This window comes from Pelodiscus sinensis, chromosome 23 (genome assembly GCF_052426305.1).
Source record: "Pelodiscus sinensis isolate ZL-2025 chromosome 23, ASM5242630v1, whole genome shotgun sequence".
Classification (NCBI taxonomy): domain Eukaryota; kingdom Metazoa; phylum Chordata; order Testudines; family Trionychidae; genus Pelodiscus; species Pelodiscus sinensis.
In genome coordinates, this window is record NC_143074.1 from 4,875,492 (window position 1) to 4,890,527 (window position 15,036).

At 55.9% G+C, this 15,036-nt stretch overlaps 1 protein-coding gene across 1 annotated transcript in view; it reads right to left on the reverse strand.

Annotated features, from left to right (window-relative positions):
- NIBAN2 (niban apoptosis regulator 2) overlaps positions 1 to 15,036 on the reverse strand; it is an 85,380-nt gene that overhangs the window by 37,998 nt on the left and 32,346 nt on the right. Inside the window, exon 2 of the mRNA XM_075905812.2 lies at positions 6,043 to 6,173. Within this exon, the coding sequence (XP_075761927.2) occupies positions 6,043 to 6,173 (131 nt within the window). The remainder of the gene's footprint in view (positions 1 to 6,042; positions 6,174 to 15,036) is intronic.

The following is a 15,036-nucleotide window of genomic DNA, read 5'->3' on the forward strand; positions in this document are numbered from 1 at the left end:
CCTCCTTGCCTCACTCCGTCACCGGTAGCCAAGGCACAGCAGCAAGCTAGAGGCAGGAAGTGGGGCAGACGTGGGGCCAGAGTGTCAAGGGCTCAGCGCAGCGTTCGGCACCTCCTGTGCCCATGTGCCTGGCCCTGGCTGCGGGCGCCGAGTCCTGCCGATTCTGCCTCGGCGCAGGAAGAGCCGACTGCACGTGCTGCTCCATGTACCGGGGCGGGGGAATCTCCCTGCACCAGGAGCGAGGGCTACTCAGCACCATTCAGGATCAGGCCGAGGATTTGGCTCCACGAGCCAGCAATCGCCCCTGGAACCCGACATGGGTGGGTCCTCTGGCCCCGCAGCAGCCAGACGAGACGAAGCCAATGTCCCTGCCGCAGCTCAGCAGCGGAATGTCCTATTGACAGTCATCTGGTTGGAAAGTCACCCCGTGTCCCTGACCTCCGTGACTCGCTTCCGTTTCTCAGACATTCCCCAGCTGCGAGCGGGGACTGACGACACCGGCGACCTTTCAGCAGCGCTCCCTGGGAGGCCTGGCTGTATGGGAGGGTGGTGGGTGATGGGGCCAGCACTTGTGAATGCTATTTTGCTTAGCACACCCACTGAGTGGCCTGGAACGTGGACCTGCACCCAGAGCTCTCCTGCATGGCCACCCAAAGCTCCGCTTGCAGGGAACGCGGGTGTATAGTGTGCCGTTAGGTGCTTGTGCTTCACCCCAGAGCTGGCCGCATTACAGTACTGGACATTCAGCACAATGTGCTTATTTGGGGTTCGATTCTGATCTCTCACTGGTGTCATCCACAGACTTCTGTGGAGACTTTACACCCATGTAAGCTGGAGCCCTGATCAAAACGCGAGTGTCTCATTTACTCTGACTCCTGACTTTAAAGATCCCACAATGCTTTCAGTAAGAGTAGGGGTGTTTCCGAGTCACCTGGGCTCGATGCTCCCCTCACCTATGAGATTGTGTATTGCAGTGTTCCAATTGTGGAATAAATTTTGTTGCTTACACCAAGGCCTGTGCAGATGTGCACCACCAAGAGAAACACGTTACCAGCTGCGGGCACTCTGCTGATCACAGTACAAGGCCTGCCATGTTGACGCCAATGTCCAAGCTAGCCCCCACCAGCTTCCACTGCCCATCAGAAGCTCGCCAAGATTTACCACGAGGTGCTGAGAGTTCCCATCAACATGGCCGGGCCTCAGGGTGCTATACAGAGCTATGGGGAAGCCCCCAACAGCAGGGGCAAGGAGAACAGAGGGGAAGAAATGAAGAGGCAAAGGGCCAGGAGAGGAGAGGTTCCCAGCAGCAATTGGAAGTTACAGTACAGGATGGACCTCTCTGGTCCGGCACTCTGGGGACAACCGGTCCCGAACGAGGGAATTTGCCAGACCAGAGGAGGTTTCCTGCTACCAGCTCCCCAAACCACCTTCCCTCCCTGCTGCTGCCCCTAGCTGCCCCCTGCCGTGCTGCTGTGGCCCTGGCAGTCTGGACTGCCCTGGCTCCAGCCCCACTACTGGGGCTGCCGTGTCCCTGGCTCCAGCCACGCTACCAATCCCACCACGGCTGCCGTGTCCCCGGCTCTGCTACTGGGGGTGCAGGGGCCCCTGCTACGCTATTGGGGCTCCAACCCCAGCCCCACTGGGCTCCGAGCCGCCAGGACTCCCTGGTCCTGGGACACCCGTGGTCCTGCTGGATATGAGAGTCCCGGTTTTGGGAGGTCCAACCTGTCGCTCTAGCACACGGCTGACTGAAGCGACTGCTCGAATCTGGAAGCCCCTGCAGAGAAGCGGTTCCTCCAGCTTCACCTTGCGCTGCGGCTGCAGAGGGAGCCCAGGAAGTACCTGCCCTGGGGTGAGGGGAGAGTTGCAGAGCGGCTCCCCATAACTCCGGATAACTCTGGCCAAGGCACTACCAGCGGCAGCCTTCCGTGCGCTACACACAAGCCGTCGCAGGGGGCACGGCCGCGGAAGGGACACTCCACCCCAGCAAAGCCGGTTCCCGTTTAGCGTGAACGGCCATCACCAAACAGACGCTCAAGAGAGTAACCAGACCGGCCGCTGCCGCCCAACATGCTTTGCAGGCCCCGAGCCCCCTTTGGCCCCTGGTAAGGCCCATTTCCCCCTTTCAGGAACAGTTGGGAAGCAGTGGGAGGGGAGGGGCCATGTAGACAGACCTAAACACCCCCAGGAGGCTGTTCTCTGCCACTCTGCCAGCTGGGGACAGAGGGAGATTTGCCCAAGGTCACTCAGCAAGTCCGTGGCGGAGCCAAAGGAAAGATCCTGCAATCTGGGTGCTTCTCTCATGCCGACGTTGGCGGAGCGGCATGTCTAAGAGACGAATGGGCCCCCAAGTCCAGCCCATCACACTCTCATCTCATTTCTCTAGCGATCACAGAAGCTGCTGGCCAGGTCCTCAGAGGGTCCCCACAAAGCCCGTGGCGAGGGATGGGGCTCAGTCGTGTGAGCCATGGGCGTGAGTTTCTCGCAGATGCTGCTTAGCTCACCAGGGTCCGGAGCTGGAGCAGAGCCGGCGTGTCAGAGCCAGGAGGCGCTGCACCACAGTCACCGTATCCCGAGTATAAATCCCCCGGCCCATGTTTGTAACGGTCAGGCTTGGAAGCACTGCAGTCCACATGCCAGCTGAAATCAAAACTAACCCTTCCCCAGCCGAACTATAGGCTCGGGGCGGGGGGGGGGGGTGATTTCCCTTCCCTCTTCTCCCCAAAGGCTGTCAACCCTGCACAGCCTGGCATTTCCTGCCTCAGGCGCTTTGTTTACGGCTGAAGTTCACATTCTCTTCCCCCTGCAGTGGGACCAGGTCTGAGCTGCCAACAGGATGAGGGGCTCCACTGACCTGGTGAAGCACTGAAACCCAATTGCTCCCCCCTTCCTCCCTCCCCTCCCGGAAAACGTCCGCCGGAGAGGAAACGAAACAAAGAGCTTGAATCTTCAAAATCACCCAGATTCAGTCTCAGGCAGCAGCCCAAGCAGGAGGGTGTGACCCGAGCCATTACATCCCGCAGCAGCCAACAGCCCAAGGGGGTCCATTCTCCGGACGTGCAAGGCCTTCCTGGTGCTCACGTAGCACAAGAGATGGGACTCACAGTGCTGGTGATTACACCGTCTGCTCAACGTGCCCAGCCTCTGCAGGGCCAGCGCTACCTCCACTTGGGCTAGTTCTTTGACACAGGGGTAGTTTTGTTGCATTTGTACAGCTCCAAGCACAACGGGCCGGGCCCATGGTCGGCAGCCCTCAGCGCTACAATACAAATAGATCCATGGTGCACACAAGTCCCTGTGAGTAAGGCCCAGACCTGAGCCAGTTAGGCTAGTACCCACCGCAGTAATGTGTCCTTCTGGACTGTATCTAGGTCCTCCGAGCCCATCACGTTATGCTAATTAACTTTGCCCTATAGTAAACCGCCAGATTAAGTCTTTAGCTGCTGGAATAATTCAGTGTGACCTATCAGAACGGCCACACTGGGTCAGACCAAAGGTCCATCTAGCCCAGTATCTAAGTCTGCCAACAGTGGCCAAGGCCAGGCGCCCCAGAGGGAGTGAACAGAACAGGGGATCATCACGTGATCCCTCTCTGTTGGATAAACAAAGAGGCTAGGGGCACCATTCCTGCCCATCCTGGCTAATAGCCACTGATGGGCCTCACCTCCATGAATTTATCTAGCTCTTTTTTGAACCTTGTGAAAGTCCTGGTCTTCACAACATCCTCTGGCAAGGAGTTCCACAGGCTGACTGTGCACAGTGTGAAGAAAAACTTCATTTGGTCTTAAACATGCTGCCTATTAATTTCATTTGGTGACCCCTAGTTCTTAGGTTATGGGAACAAGTACATAACTTTTCCTTATTCACTCTCTCCATACTTGTCATGATTTTATAGATCCCTATCCTAGCCTCTCTTCTCTTAATCTTCTCTTTTCTAAGCTGAAAAGTCCAAGTCTTTTTAATCTCTCTTCATATGGGGGCCCATTCCAAATCCCTCATCAATTTTGTTGCCCTTTTCTGAACTTTTTCCAATGCCAAGAGATCTTTTGTGAGTTGAGGTGACCACATCCGTATGCAGTATTCAAGATGTGAGCGTACCGTGGATTTATACAGAGGCAATAAGATATTCCCTGTCTTATTCTCTATCCCCTTTTTAACGATTCCTAATATTCCTAATCTATAGAATAAGTAGCTAGTAAGTACTGGCAGGGGCTAGGTGCGCAAAGCTTCCTGCGTTGGTCTCTAGGGCTTTCCCTAGCTACATTTGCACCTGGAAACTGGATGATTTTACATGAGGGGGATGGGAGGTTGGAGGGATCAGATGACGGGCGCGGCTCAGCACATAGGAACCTGCGTACATAGTCAGTCCCGACATCCATCTGGCCCGGTACCGGTCTGACATTGGCCAGGAGTTCGTGCTTCCATACACTGCTTGCTTTGGGTCAGCTGGGAGAATCCGTCTCCCCAGTATTAGGACTCCTAACCCCTAGTCAGGGAGACTGGCTTATGCCCCAAAACAAGATATTTAATATCCCTTCCCAAGTTCATGAGCAGCGGCTGTATCGGCCCATTCTGGCTCTCCATGTCCGTAATCCCACCCCAAAGCTTGTCCATAGCCCCGTGTTGCAGGGAGCAGGCACAAAACGGCCAGCAGAGGGAAAGTCTCTCAGATGCGCTTCTCTGCCCAGTGCGTTCCTCTAACGTCTGTGTTGCCACGGCCCAGCGCGTTGGAGATGCCTGGGTACTAGGGTGCAGACGCACGAGGGCGCCCAGCAAAAGGCAAGGCAGGGCTGAAACGCAGGGCACCTCCTGCCTTTCTCCAAGGAGCCTATTGGCTCCCTCTGTGGCTAGGGGAAATGAGTCACCTTGCACAAAGCCACAATTAAGTCATTTGACTCACTCGGGAAGGGAAAGCCAAGGCTGGAGCTTGGGCGGGAGCCAAATGCCGGGTGAAGAGCCCGTCCCAGCGCCCGGCCTGGAAGGGGAGTCACAGAAGAGCTAAGGCTAGAATGTTAACCCCCCCACCCCTGAGTTTCTACCACCACCTCTGCCTCCCCATTTACACACCTCCCATAAGCCAGGGGCGGGCAAGGCAGCCCCCACGGGCTGGATCTGGCCTGCCCAGCTGGTTGATCCGGCCCACGCACACCCTGCTGCTCCCCTGCTCCCAGGCCAATCGAGACCTGGGGACGGGGGGCATGCAAAGGGGAATATGCGAAGTCTCCTCCCCGGCCAGGGGCATGTGGCACATGCAGGAACTGCCAGCTGTTCAAAACCGCTGGTGGTTCTCTCTAGGTACCACAGGGCAAAGACTTCACATGCCGCCCTCCCCCGCCTAGGTCCCAGGCTAATCAGGGTCTGCAGGGGGGGGCCACAAAAGGCCTCCTGGCCCCGCCCCTTCCACCCGAAGCCCCGCCCCTTCTGGGCCAGCCCACAACCACTTCAGAAATGTGTGAAAGGCCCCCCCCCCCCTTCAAAAATTATTTCCCACCCTGCCATCAGCGGAAAAATTCAGCTCCCAGGCCGCTGCTTCCCTGGGACTGCAGAGCGTGCCAGAGCAGCCGTGGCCAAACCAAAGTTACGCTTCTCTGTGGGCTCTGCCGCGCTGGAAGAACTTGACGTTTGCCTACTACAGAGGTGGAGTTTGCCACCTCCGCGCTCTCCCTGAGCGGGCCCCGGGTTTCTAGTTCCGCCCCCAGGAAGGCTGGCTCCACCGGCACCGCATAAATCCATCACTGTGGACACGCCCTGCTGCCTTCAGCAAGTCCATCAGCCACAGCAGACAGGCCCCCGGGCATCTGCCTCCCCTCACCTGGAGGCCACTTTCAGCTACAAATGTGCATGCACAAAGCTCCGAGAGCCAAACAGCCCCAGATACTGTTTGGTCGGTGGCCCCTGCCCATTTGTGCATCCTGGCTGCACAGACAGTGCAGGGCACATTGCATGCGGCAACCCAAGCCAGGCCCCTGGAGCAGAGCGGAGCCAGAGGTCCCGGGACAGGGCGATGCGCAGAGGAAGTCTGTGGAGTCGTTTCTCCCTTACCTTGCGGTGGAGCAGCTGGGACTGCGGCCCTCCGTTGCCCTCAATCTCATACCGGATACTGTTGAAGAGCGCGACTCCATACTGGTCCTCGTAAAACTGGCAGAATTCCCCCAGCACCTTCCCGGTTTTCTCTGAAAGTCAAAACAGAGCGAGGGGTCACACCGATCGCCTGGCCAACGGATCAAAAACCCACCGACGTGCACGCTGCAAACCCCTCCCCATCTGCCGGGAAAACTCCTCCAGCCAGCGGACGCTAACAGGAAAGCCAGGGACTAATGGGGAGAACGAGTTGTCCTGCAGCACCTGAGAGACTAACAAAAATATGGATCTTGTGTCATGAGCGCAACCCCCTTCCTCCGAGGTGTCCTGCAGCCGGCTGGCACCATCCCTAGCAGGTGGGTGGCCACAAAGGTTCCAGATCACCCCATGAACCGATGGCCAAAGGGGGGGGGGGATTAGTGGAATCATCGGACCTGACGAGCAGCAGGTGGGTTACTCCATTGTATCACTTCTCTTCCTAGCCTAGATACCCTCCCACTAAGTGCCACATTTGTTTTGATCTCTATGGTCCTAGAAGATCAGTGCTGAAGAACCCAGGTAGACCCAGGCCAGGACCAAGTCACCTCCCCGTCTGCAATGAACAGCTGCTCTGGACGGGGCCTGCCAGCATTTCTACAGCATCAGGGAGCCAGTTACATACACGGGAATCATTTCATTCTGCCCTAGCCATCCGGTCCTCTCACGCATTTGTGGTTCTGCCAAGGGGCATCAGGTTGGCACACACCTTCCTCCGGCCCCCACACACACACACCTCGTAGGCATCAGCAGGATGGACGAGAACAGGCAGGACGACGGGGCCTTTTGCTACTCGTAGGGTGCAACGTGACTGGCTCATACAGAGCACTAGAGAATTCCAAAAAATGCCTTATCCCGGCCACTCAGAAATTGGGGTGAAATAGTCTTCCCCCCACCTGCCTATTCCCTCCCCCTCCTCCTCTGAATAGATCAGGGGAAGCCAGCCAAGCAGAGGTGCTGGAAACTTCCCAGATGACACTAGGGATATAATAGCACACTCGATTAACCGACAAGCAAAAGCTTATAGATTCAGGCTATAGACGAGTGTTTCTCAACCAGTGGTACGAGTACCCTTAGGGGGTACTCCAGAGAAGTCTGGGGGAGGGGGGGGTAACATCAACACCTGAAATTTGGAGAAAACTGAATTTGTTGGAAGTTTTACAGGGTTTTATTATTTGTGTACTTTTTACACCCAAAAATTTCATCGCCCGCCCGGCTACAATTAAGTTGTTTAAACAAATGTGTTGCAATGGTAAAAAAAATATTGTCTCTCTGAAAACTGTAAGTGCTGGGGGTACTTATAAATTTTTTAAAGGGGTATTAAAAAAAAAAAAAAAAAAAAAGGTTGAGAAACACTGCTATAGACAACACGCATCCGCCCCCAAACCCAGTAAAGTTTTTAGCAGGCTGGCCAGCAGCCTGGCTCAGCCCCCGTTTGTGCCAGGTCTAGGACCTACCCTTGCTGCAGTTCTGCATTTAAAGTACATTAGGAGCCAGGTGACCAGGCAACCCGGCTCAGTCCTGGCTCATGCTGGGTCCAGGACCTACCCCCACTGCAGCTCTACATTTAAAGTGTATTAGGAGCCAGGCAGGCAGACAGCCTGGTTCAGTTCCAGCTTGCGCTGGGTCCGGAAGCTCAGACCCACCCCACACTGCTGCCTCTGTATCAGAGGCAACAATGCAGGGTGCCAGGCAGCCAGTCCGTGAGGGGAGCTGGTTTTTAAATTGGTTCCCCTTGCGGACCATCACCCGCCTGGCACCCCGCGTTGCTGCCTCTGGTACAGAGGCAGCAGCGTGGAGTGGCAGGGGGCTCCTCCGGAGTTGGGCCGGAGCACACTGGCTGCCCGCCCCCCCGGACTACAGAATAGCTGAGTAACCAATCAGAATTCATGTGGTTACTCGACTATTCAATGAACCGATATTTAACACCCCTACAGCACACCTCCCGGTCCAGCCTGGCTATGGAAAGAATCCGAGCGTTCGTGGGCCACTCCTACTGTGCAAGGCACCTGTGCGTCTGCCAGCAGCCCGGCATTCGTGCACTGCCCACAGGCTCTTCCCTGCCTGTGGGGGAGGTTCCAGCCTCTTGGTGCGAGCGGCAGAGACGCAGAACTTTTCACCAGCCTGCTCCCGGGCTGGGCCCAAACCCAGCTCTCGGTGGGGAAAGGAGGGCGGCTTTCCCCACGTGCAGCCTGCCCCCAGGAGCAGCAGCACGGCGCATCCTCTGAATCCGGCAGCCCCGAGCCAGGTGAATCCCGTTCCCAACAGCCTCCGATCTCTCAGACTGGAGCGTGCATAAGGGCACATGCAGCGCCACTTGAAAGACTTCCCCATTCCTCGGGCCAGCAACACCCTGTGTCCTCCCCCGCAGGGGCCAACACGCTTGTCGTGGAAGCGGCGGGTCATGTGCCGAGGAGACGGCAGCAGGACAGACTCCTGCAGAGATGCCGGATTTGATCGCTGAGCACCAGGCGGGAACTCCACCTTTTTGTTTCAGGCGAGAATGGTCACGGACGGACTGGGGGGGCGGGGGAGGGAAGGGAGGGCCTGAGGAAATCCTCACAGAATTTCACTGTAGCCCAGCAGTTTTAAACGAGGGGCCGTGCAACATCAGGCGCTGGGGCTCGCTGCTGTGGGGGGATCAGGTGAGCAGCGGGGGTGCTAAGGCAGCTCTCTGCCTGCCCTGCATCGCAGACTGCGATGTGCTTCAGAAGCAGCCGGCAGCAGGCCCAGCTCCTAGGTGAGGGGCGGAAGAGCACACAGGACTCCCCGCACCGCCTCTGCCCCAAGCACTAGCTCCACACGCCCATTGGCTGCGGGCTGTTTCTGGGGCACAGCATGGTCTGTGGTGCCAGGAGAGGCGGGAAGCTGCTTTAGCCTTCCCACTGCACCATTGACCGGGAGCCGCTTGACGTAAGCCCCTCCTGCCCCAGTCGTGCGCCCCCCCAAAGCCGGAGCCCCTCCTGCACCCCAAAGCTCCATCCTCAGCCCCACACCAGAGTCTGCGCTCCAGTCAAATTATGTTGGGTCAACAATTCTTCTACCGGGTTAGTAGAAAAAAATGTTTGAAACCCCCCCCGCTGTACCAGCCCTGGGAGCAGGGACGATACATTCACACCTAAGGTCTGGTCTCCACTTAACTGGTTCTTGGCATCGCAGGGCGGGTTAGGGCTCTGACTTTTGTGCTGGTATAAACCCGAGTGTTGCAGACACGAGACATGAGCTATGCTGGCAAGCGCGCTCTTATGCCAGCATAGCTCCGGTCTCAGGGAACAGCTGCGCCAGGAGACACCCTGGTACACTCCGTATCTACGCTAGGACAGCTATGCCAGCAAATCTTTGCTAGGGCGGGCAAGCCCCAGACATCACCTCTGGCCTGCTACCAGGCTCCCACACAAGCCACCCCCGAGCAAGCGGGGAACTTCCTAGCGAGGTGACCGATTGCCCGGTCTCTCCCGGGCATGACCCAGGCGGTCTGCACCACCGATACCCCCCACCAGGACCGCTCCCTTGTAGCACAGCCCAGTTCCCAAGCTCCACTCAAGATGCTGCCTCAGCTCAGTTTGCTGGGGCTCAGTTTGCTGGGAGGGCCCCGCCCTCCAAGCGCCATCCCTGCTGTGGGGTGACGTTTCAGAACGCCCCGAGCACGCAGCACGGCGGCAGCTGCCAGGTACTAGGTGCAGGAGTGCCAACACGTACTGCACCGGGGCAAGTCCCTCCCATCGCTAGGTGCCCGACTCCAGCAAGAGGACGCAGGAACCTCCACCGTGCGGTTCTGAACCTGGGGCTGGAACGGAGGCAAACTCCATCCGGGGCGGCTCCAGCAAATGAAAACACAGCACCTGGAAAACACGGACTGAATCGCCTCGGAGTTGCCATGGACTTCAAGGGAGCAGAATTTGGTCAATACCCTCCGCCCCAGGGATGTGTAACCGTATACATGGTTCACTGATGAGCCCATGGTTACATGCAGGCTCCCAGGATGTCGCCTGTTTCCACCCCCCGACCCCGCCCACCCTCCCCGTGCTGGTGCCCCTGATACTAAGGGTATCAACGGCATGTAAATTAGATTACCCAACAGTCAATGAAGCAGGGATTTAAATATCCCCGCTTCATTAACATAAAAATGGCCGCCGCGATGTGCCAGCTCAACTGATTGTCGGCACAGCACGCGAGTCAAGACGCGGATTGGGCGGCAAGGAAAGCCTCTGCTGACTGATCCTGTAAACCTCGTTTCAGGTGGCATAAGGGATCGGTCGGCAAAGGCTTTCCTTGCCGACCGAGCCGCCTCTTGACTGCCGCGTTGTGCCGACGATCAGCTGAGCTAGCACAACGCGGCACATTCGAGCCAGCTGGGAGCCCTCCGGGCTGCAATCGGGCAGATGCTGCAAAACAGGGAGGGACCGTTCCAGCAGATCTCACTTGGTACCAGGACCTCGTCTCTCCCACACACGTTGAGTGCGAGCAACGAGCGGCCAGGCCCTTTGGCTCTCTCTGCACCATCACCAGAACGCCCGGTCTGCACTCCGGCTGGGGCAGCCAGCTAGCATTGAGGAAGGATGTGCATGTCAGAGCAGCTGCTTAGCTGCAGCAAATCCCTCTAGGGAGGGTCAGGCACCAGCTGGACCCGGTGAGCTTAGATCAGAGAGTAGCAGACAGGTCTGTCCGCCGGACGGGGAGAGATTGGACTCTTTGGGTAGCCAGGCTCCCAGGGTCAGTCCCAGGCAGCTGCAGGCACCACGTGGCTGTTTCTTCACTGCCGTATCCCTTGGACATCTGCAGTCTGAGTCACTGCCCCACCTAAATCCAGGGGGCCTGGCACACGGCTCTTCCCCAGGGGCTTGAGGGCAGGGGCCCCAGAGGGGAAAAGTTGAGCACAGAACAGGGCCAGCTCAGGGCTCTCCAGTGACCCCGAACAACCAGGTCTGAGAGGGGCCGCATCTCACCTTTCTCCCTTGAGCACAGGGGAAGTCAGCCCCCCCGGGCCTTTTATCAATGAGACTGGCTGACTTTCCTCTAAAGATGAGGCCAAGAGCCTCCAGGAACCTCCGGCACCGCGCTCCCCTCTCCTCCCAAATGACGGCTCCGGGGGTGGGGAACACACGGACGCCCAACACACAGAAACTAGCTCAGGGTTAAACTTGCCGTGAGCCACTGTGCCACTCGCAGACTCCAGACCCCTGTCGAAACCCAAGGCAAGAGGGATCAAGGCAGAGCCTGCTTGGTGTGGAGTCCCCACGGCTCCCTTGTCTCCTGCACCTTTCACACAGCCCCTCTTGCCAGGGAGGCCAGTCTACATGGCACTAAGCCAATACAAGTGGCTGGAGGGTAGCGTCTGACGCTTCCCTCGCCTCCTACTTAGCTGTTGGGGTTTAAAAAAAAAATCCTGTTTCAAGACAGAGAATTCTCTCCTGTTGTGTGAGGAACCCACATCAAAAGGGGAACCGACCTATTGTAAAGAGGGAAGGAAGTGGGGGGGGGGGGGAGAAGACAGTGCAACAATCTATACAAAGCGTTGTCAAGTATTTACAGACAGACACCCCCTTTTGCCGGTCCCTCAAGGAGGGAGGCCCCCGTTATAACCATAGACACTCCATGGTTCTGCTGGCCCCTTGGTTTGAGAATTGTTTAAATCAGAACTGCAGAATCATGGACGCGAGCTCCACTGGAGGACGGACACTCGCCAGCCATGCAACCTGCCGGCATGAGGAAGATCTGTCGCGCTGCACTCCACATTTGAGGCGTGGCTAGAGGAAGGGTGCAGTCAAGTGTAGGAGTCGAAAGAATGGAAAGAGATGAATCGCTTTAACCCTACTGGTAATGATACAGTTGAACCTCTCTAGTCCGGTAACATCCATGGTCTGGCAACCTCCGTGATCCGGCATGATTTTGTTTAGCTCGATGGCCACTTATGGGTGTGACCAAGTTTTCTGTGGTCCCATAAAGTTTGTTTACAGCCACCAATCCTGGCTCTCGGTCTTTTGTGCTGTTATCGAGCTCTAATTTACCCCTAAATGTCTTCTAAGAGATCAGGAGGCACTGAAGTGCTGGTAATGCTGCTAGACACTATTGATCTCCTGTGGTCTGGCAAATTCTCTGGTTCGGCACCAGTCAGGTTACAGACCAGTGGGTTTTGATTGTCAAAGGGCGGCCATTCCACTAGAGAGCAGAGGGGGCCAGCATAGCACAGGCACCTACTACACAAGTTACACTCCGAATCCTCAGCTCTGCTGATGGACTGATTCGCTGGGGATTTGTTGCAGCCCCCGCTAGCAGAGCCCGGCACTGTCCCCGGTCGCATGCGTGACCGGGGGGAAGACCGTCATGCACACAACTGAAGAGATCAAGAGCTTCCCTGAAGGAGAGAAGGCATGTCTAGTTCTGTTGCAGTCACCGCACTAAGCCTCTGAACAGGATCCCCCATCTCTGAGCTGAAGAAAAGCCAGAGCACTTCCATTTCACCCGCCTTCAGGCTCGTTTCAAAGTAAGAAACATGGGCTCCTTCGAGGCATCATTCGTATGGAGTCAGGGCACATCGGGGCTAGAATGCAGAGCACTCCCTTCTCCAATCTGCTCCACCCGGACCAGAAAAGCTCCTCTTAGGTCCACTCTGGGCAGAGCAGAGATGGGAGCATCCCAGTGAAGGGCAGTGAAGCCAAAGATGGCGGCACCAGCAGGTTCTCTTCTCTAGAAGCCAGGCTGCATGGGCCCAGAACGCCAAGACGCAGGAAGCAATGCCCTAGAATTCCTGCAAACCCAGGCACATATTAAAAAAAATATTCAAGCAATCCTCCTCCTCCTGGAATGTAAGGAGCAAGTTAAAACAAATGAAGCTTCTCCCAGTGCTAGAACCAGACGTAGTTTTTCCAAACTCCCTTTTCGCGGATGAAAAATTTTTCCATCTGCAGTTTGCATATTTGTGAAGGAAAAAAAAGTCACCGGAAATTAACATTTTTCAGAGTTTCCTGCAAAAACCCGTTTGTATTTCCCACCCAGGTCTACTCAGCAACTTTCTCCAACTGCTGGCTTTAGTGCCACCAATGCAGCCTCTCAGCCGCCACAAGCTAGCATTAAGCCAACTGATGGGTGCGGGCAGCTCTCCCCTTTATTTTCTAATCTGACAGCTACAGAAGAATGTGCGGTTCAGAGGCTTAACTCAGTTCAGCAGAGCTTGAGAGAACTGGTTGCTTCCCGCCCAGTGACAGTCTCTGCTGGTTTTATACACCCCAGATGTTGCCAGATGTCATTCTGCATATGGACGCAACATTCCAAATGGATTGCATGAGGATGAGCTCTTTGCTTAGCCTGCTCAATGCATATGGCGAGGGAGTAAAGTTGTGGAGGAGATAAAACAACATGGTGCAGCTTTGGGTAGCTGGATTCGGAGCACTCAGACTTTAAGGTCAGAAGGGACCATTATGATCATCTAGTCTGACACCCTGCACAATGCAGGCCACAGAATCTCACCCACCCATCCCTGGAATAATCCACTCACCTATCTCTCAGATATTGAAGTCTTCAAATGATGGTTTGAAGACCCCAAGATGCAGAGAATCCTCCAGCAAGTGATCCATGCCCATGCTACAGAGGAAGGCGCTTCTTAGCCCTTCCCTTTAGGTTCAAACAAGGGATGGGCTAAGAAGCGAGATCAGAATGGAATTTAACACTGAACAAGCAAGTTGAGGAGCAACGCCCCCATGTATTGCAGAATGCCCCCCACGAGGCTGCGGGGAATATTGAGTTCCACTGGTGAGACAGACCCTCACGCTGGTTGAATATTCCCCAGAGGACAGGGCAATAACTGCTAAACACAGAAAGCTTGGTTAACCTATCTGTGGTTGGAAATGTACGCGATAGCCTGCACTTCCTTTCCTGTCCACCCGTGCACATCAAAGTTTTCCATGCAAGTCGAATACGGTTCTAACAGATTTAGAAGTTGGCAGGACAGGAACATAAACATTGAAAAGGCTAATTCATTGCCCCTTTGAGAAAGAGCTGCCACATGGGAAGGGAAACCTTCAGCAATGCATGCCAGGGTCCATCTCGTACAAAGGATCGAAATGATGTAGCTGGGAGATGGTGAATGATTTCATGGAGTTGGAATTTTGAAGGATCAGGAAGACGGCTCCTCGCTCACGTCATTTAACTCTAGTCTAGATAGCGCTGGAAACGGTCCTTGCCCATGTGGAGCGAGCTGGCCTTTGACTCCTAATCACAGCGAGCCTGGAATTCGGCATCCAGCAGTGGATGGTTTCTGGAGGTCAGAACTACACACTTCACTTGGTTCCCTGTTCAGAGACGGCCCACGGATCCCTCCTGCCCTGCCAGAGAAACTAGTGCAGGAATGTCAGCCGATTCCAGAGCGTCTGGTGCTAGCAGAGGCTTCCAAACGGAAGGTTTCCCTGAGCGATTTACAGCCGTTTTGTTTGGCAGGTGGGACCTTTGCTTTGAATTCCGCCGCTTCCACTTTGCCCTGCAGAGAGAAACACTCGCTGCGGCCTCCAACAATTCCGAGAACTGTTTGATCTATCCCACAGATCTGCAGATAGCAGGAGGACAAGAATGCAGCATCCTCAGCAAGGAAACTAGCAACGTCCGGCAAGTGCTCACCCAGACCCCCCACACACACACACTCCACAAGACGTTGCTTGAAGAGGTGGCCAAAGGCTCTTCCACTTCAGCTCTGGTTACAGCTCTTCCGGAGGCACGTTCACAGGAACAGCTGCCAACTGAGCTAGGAAGACAAGGAGCGGGGAAGAGGACCCATCTCGTCTTGTTTACCCGGGTGAGGAGCACAGCAAATAGCCCAGAGCAAATGAGGATTCATCTGGAGCCCAACGAATGGAAGGGGATAATCAAGCCTGCAGAGATAACAACCACGACCACGCAGTGTGCGGCTGGGTCTAAGGGGCTGGAGGC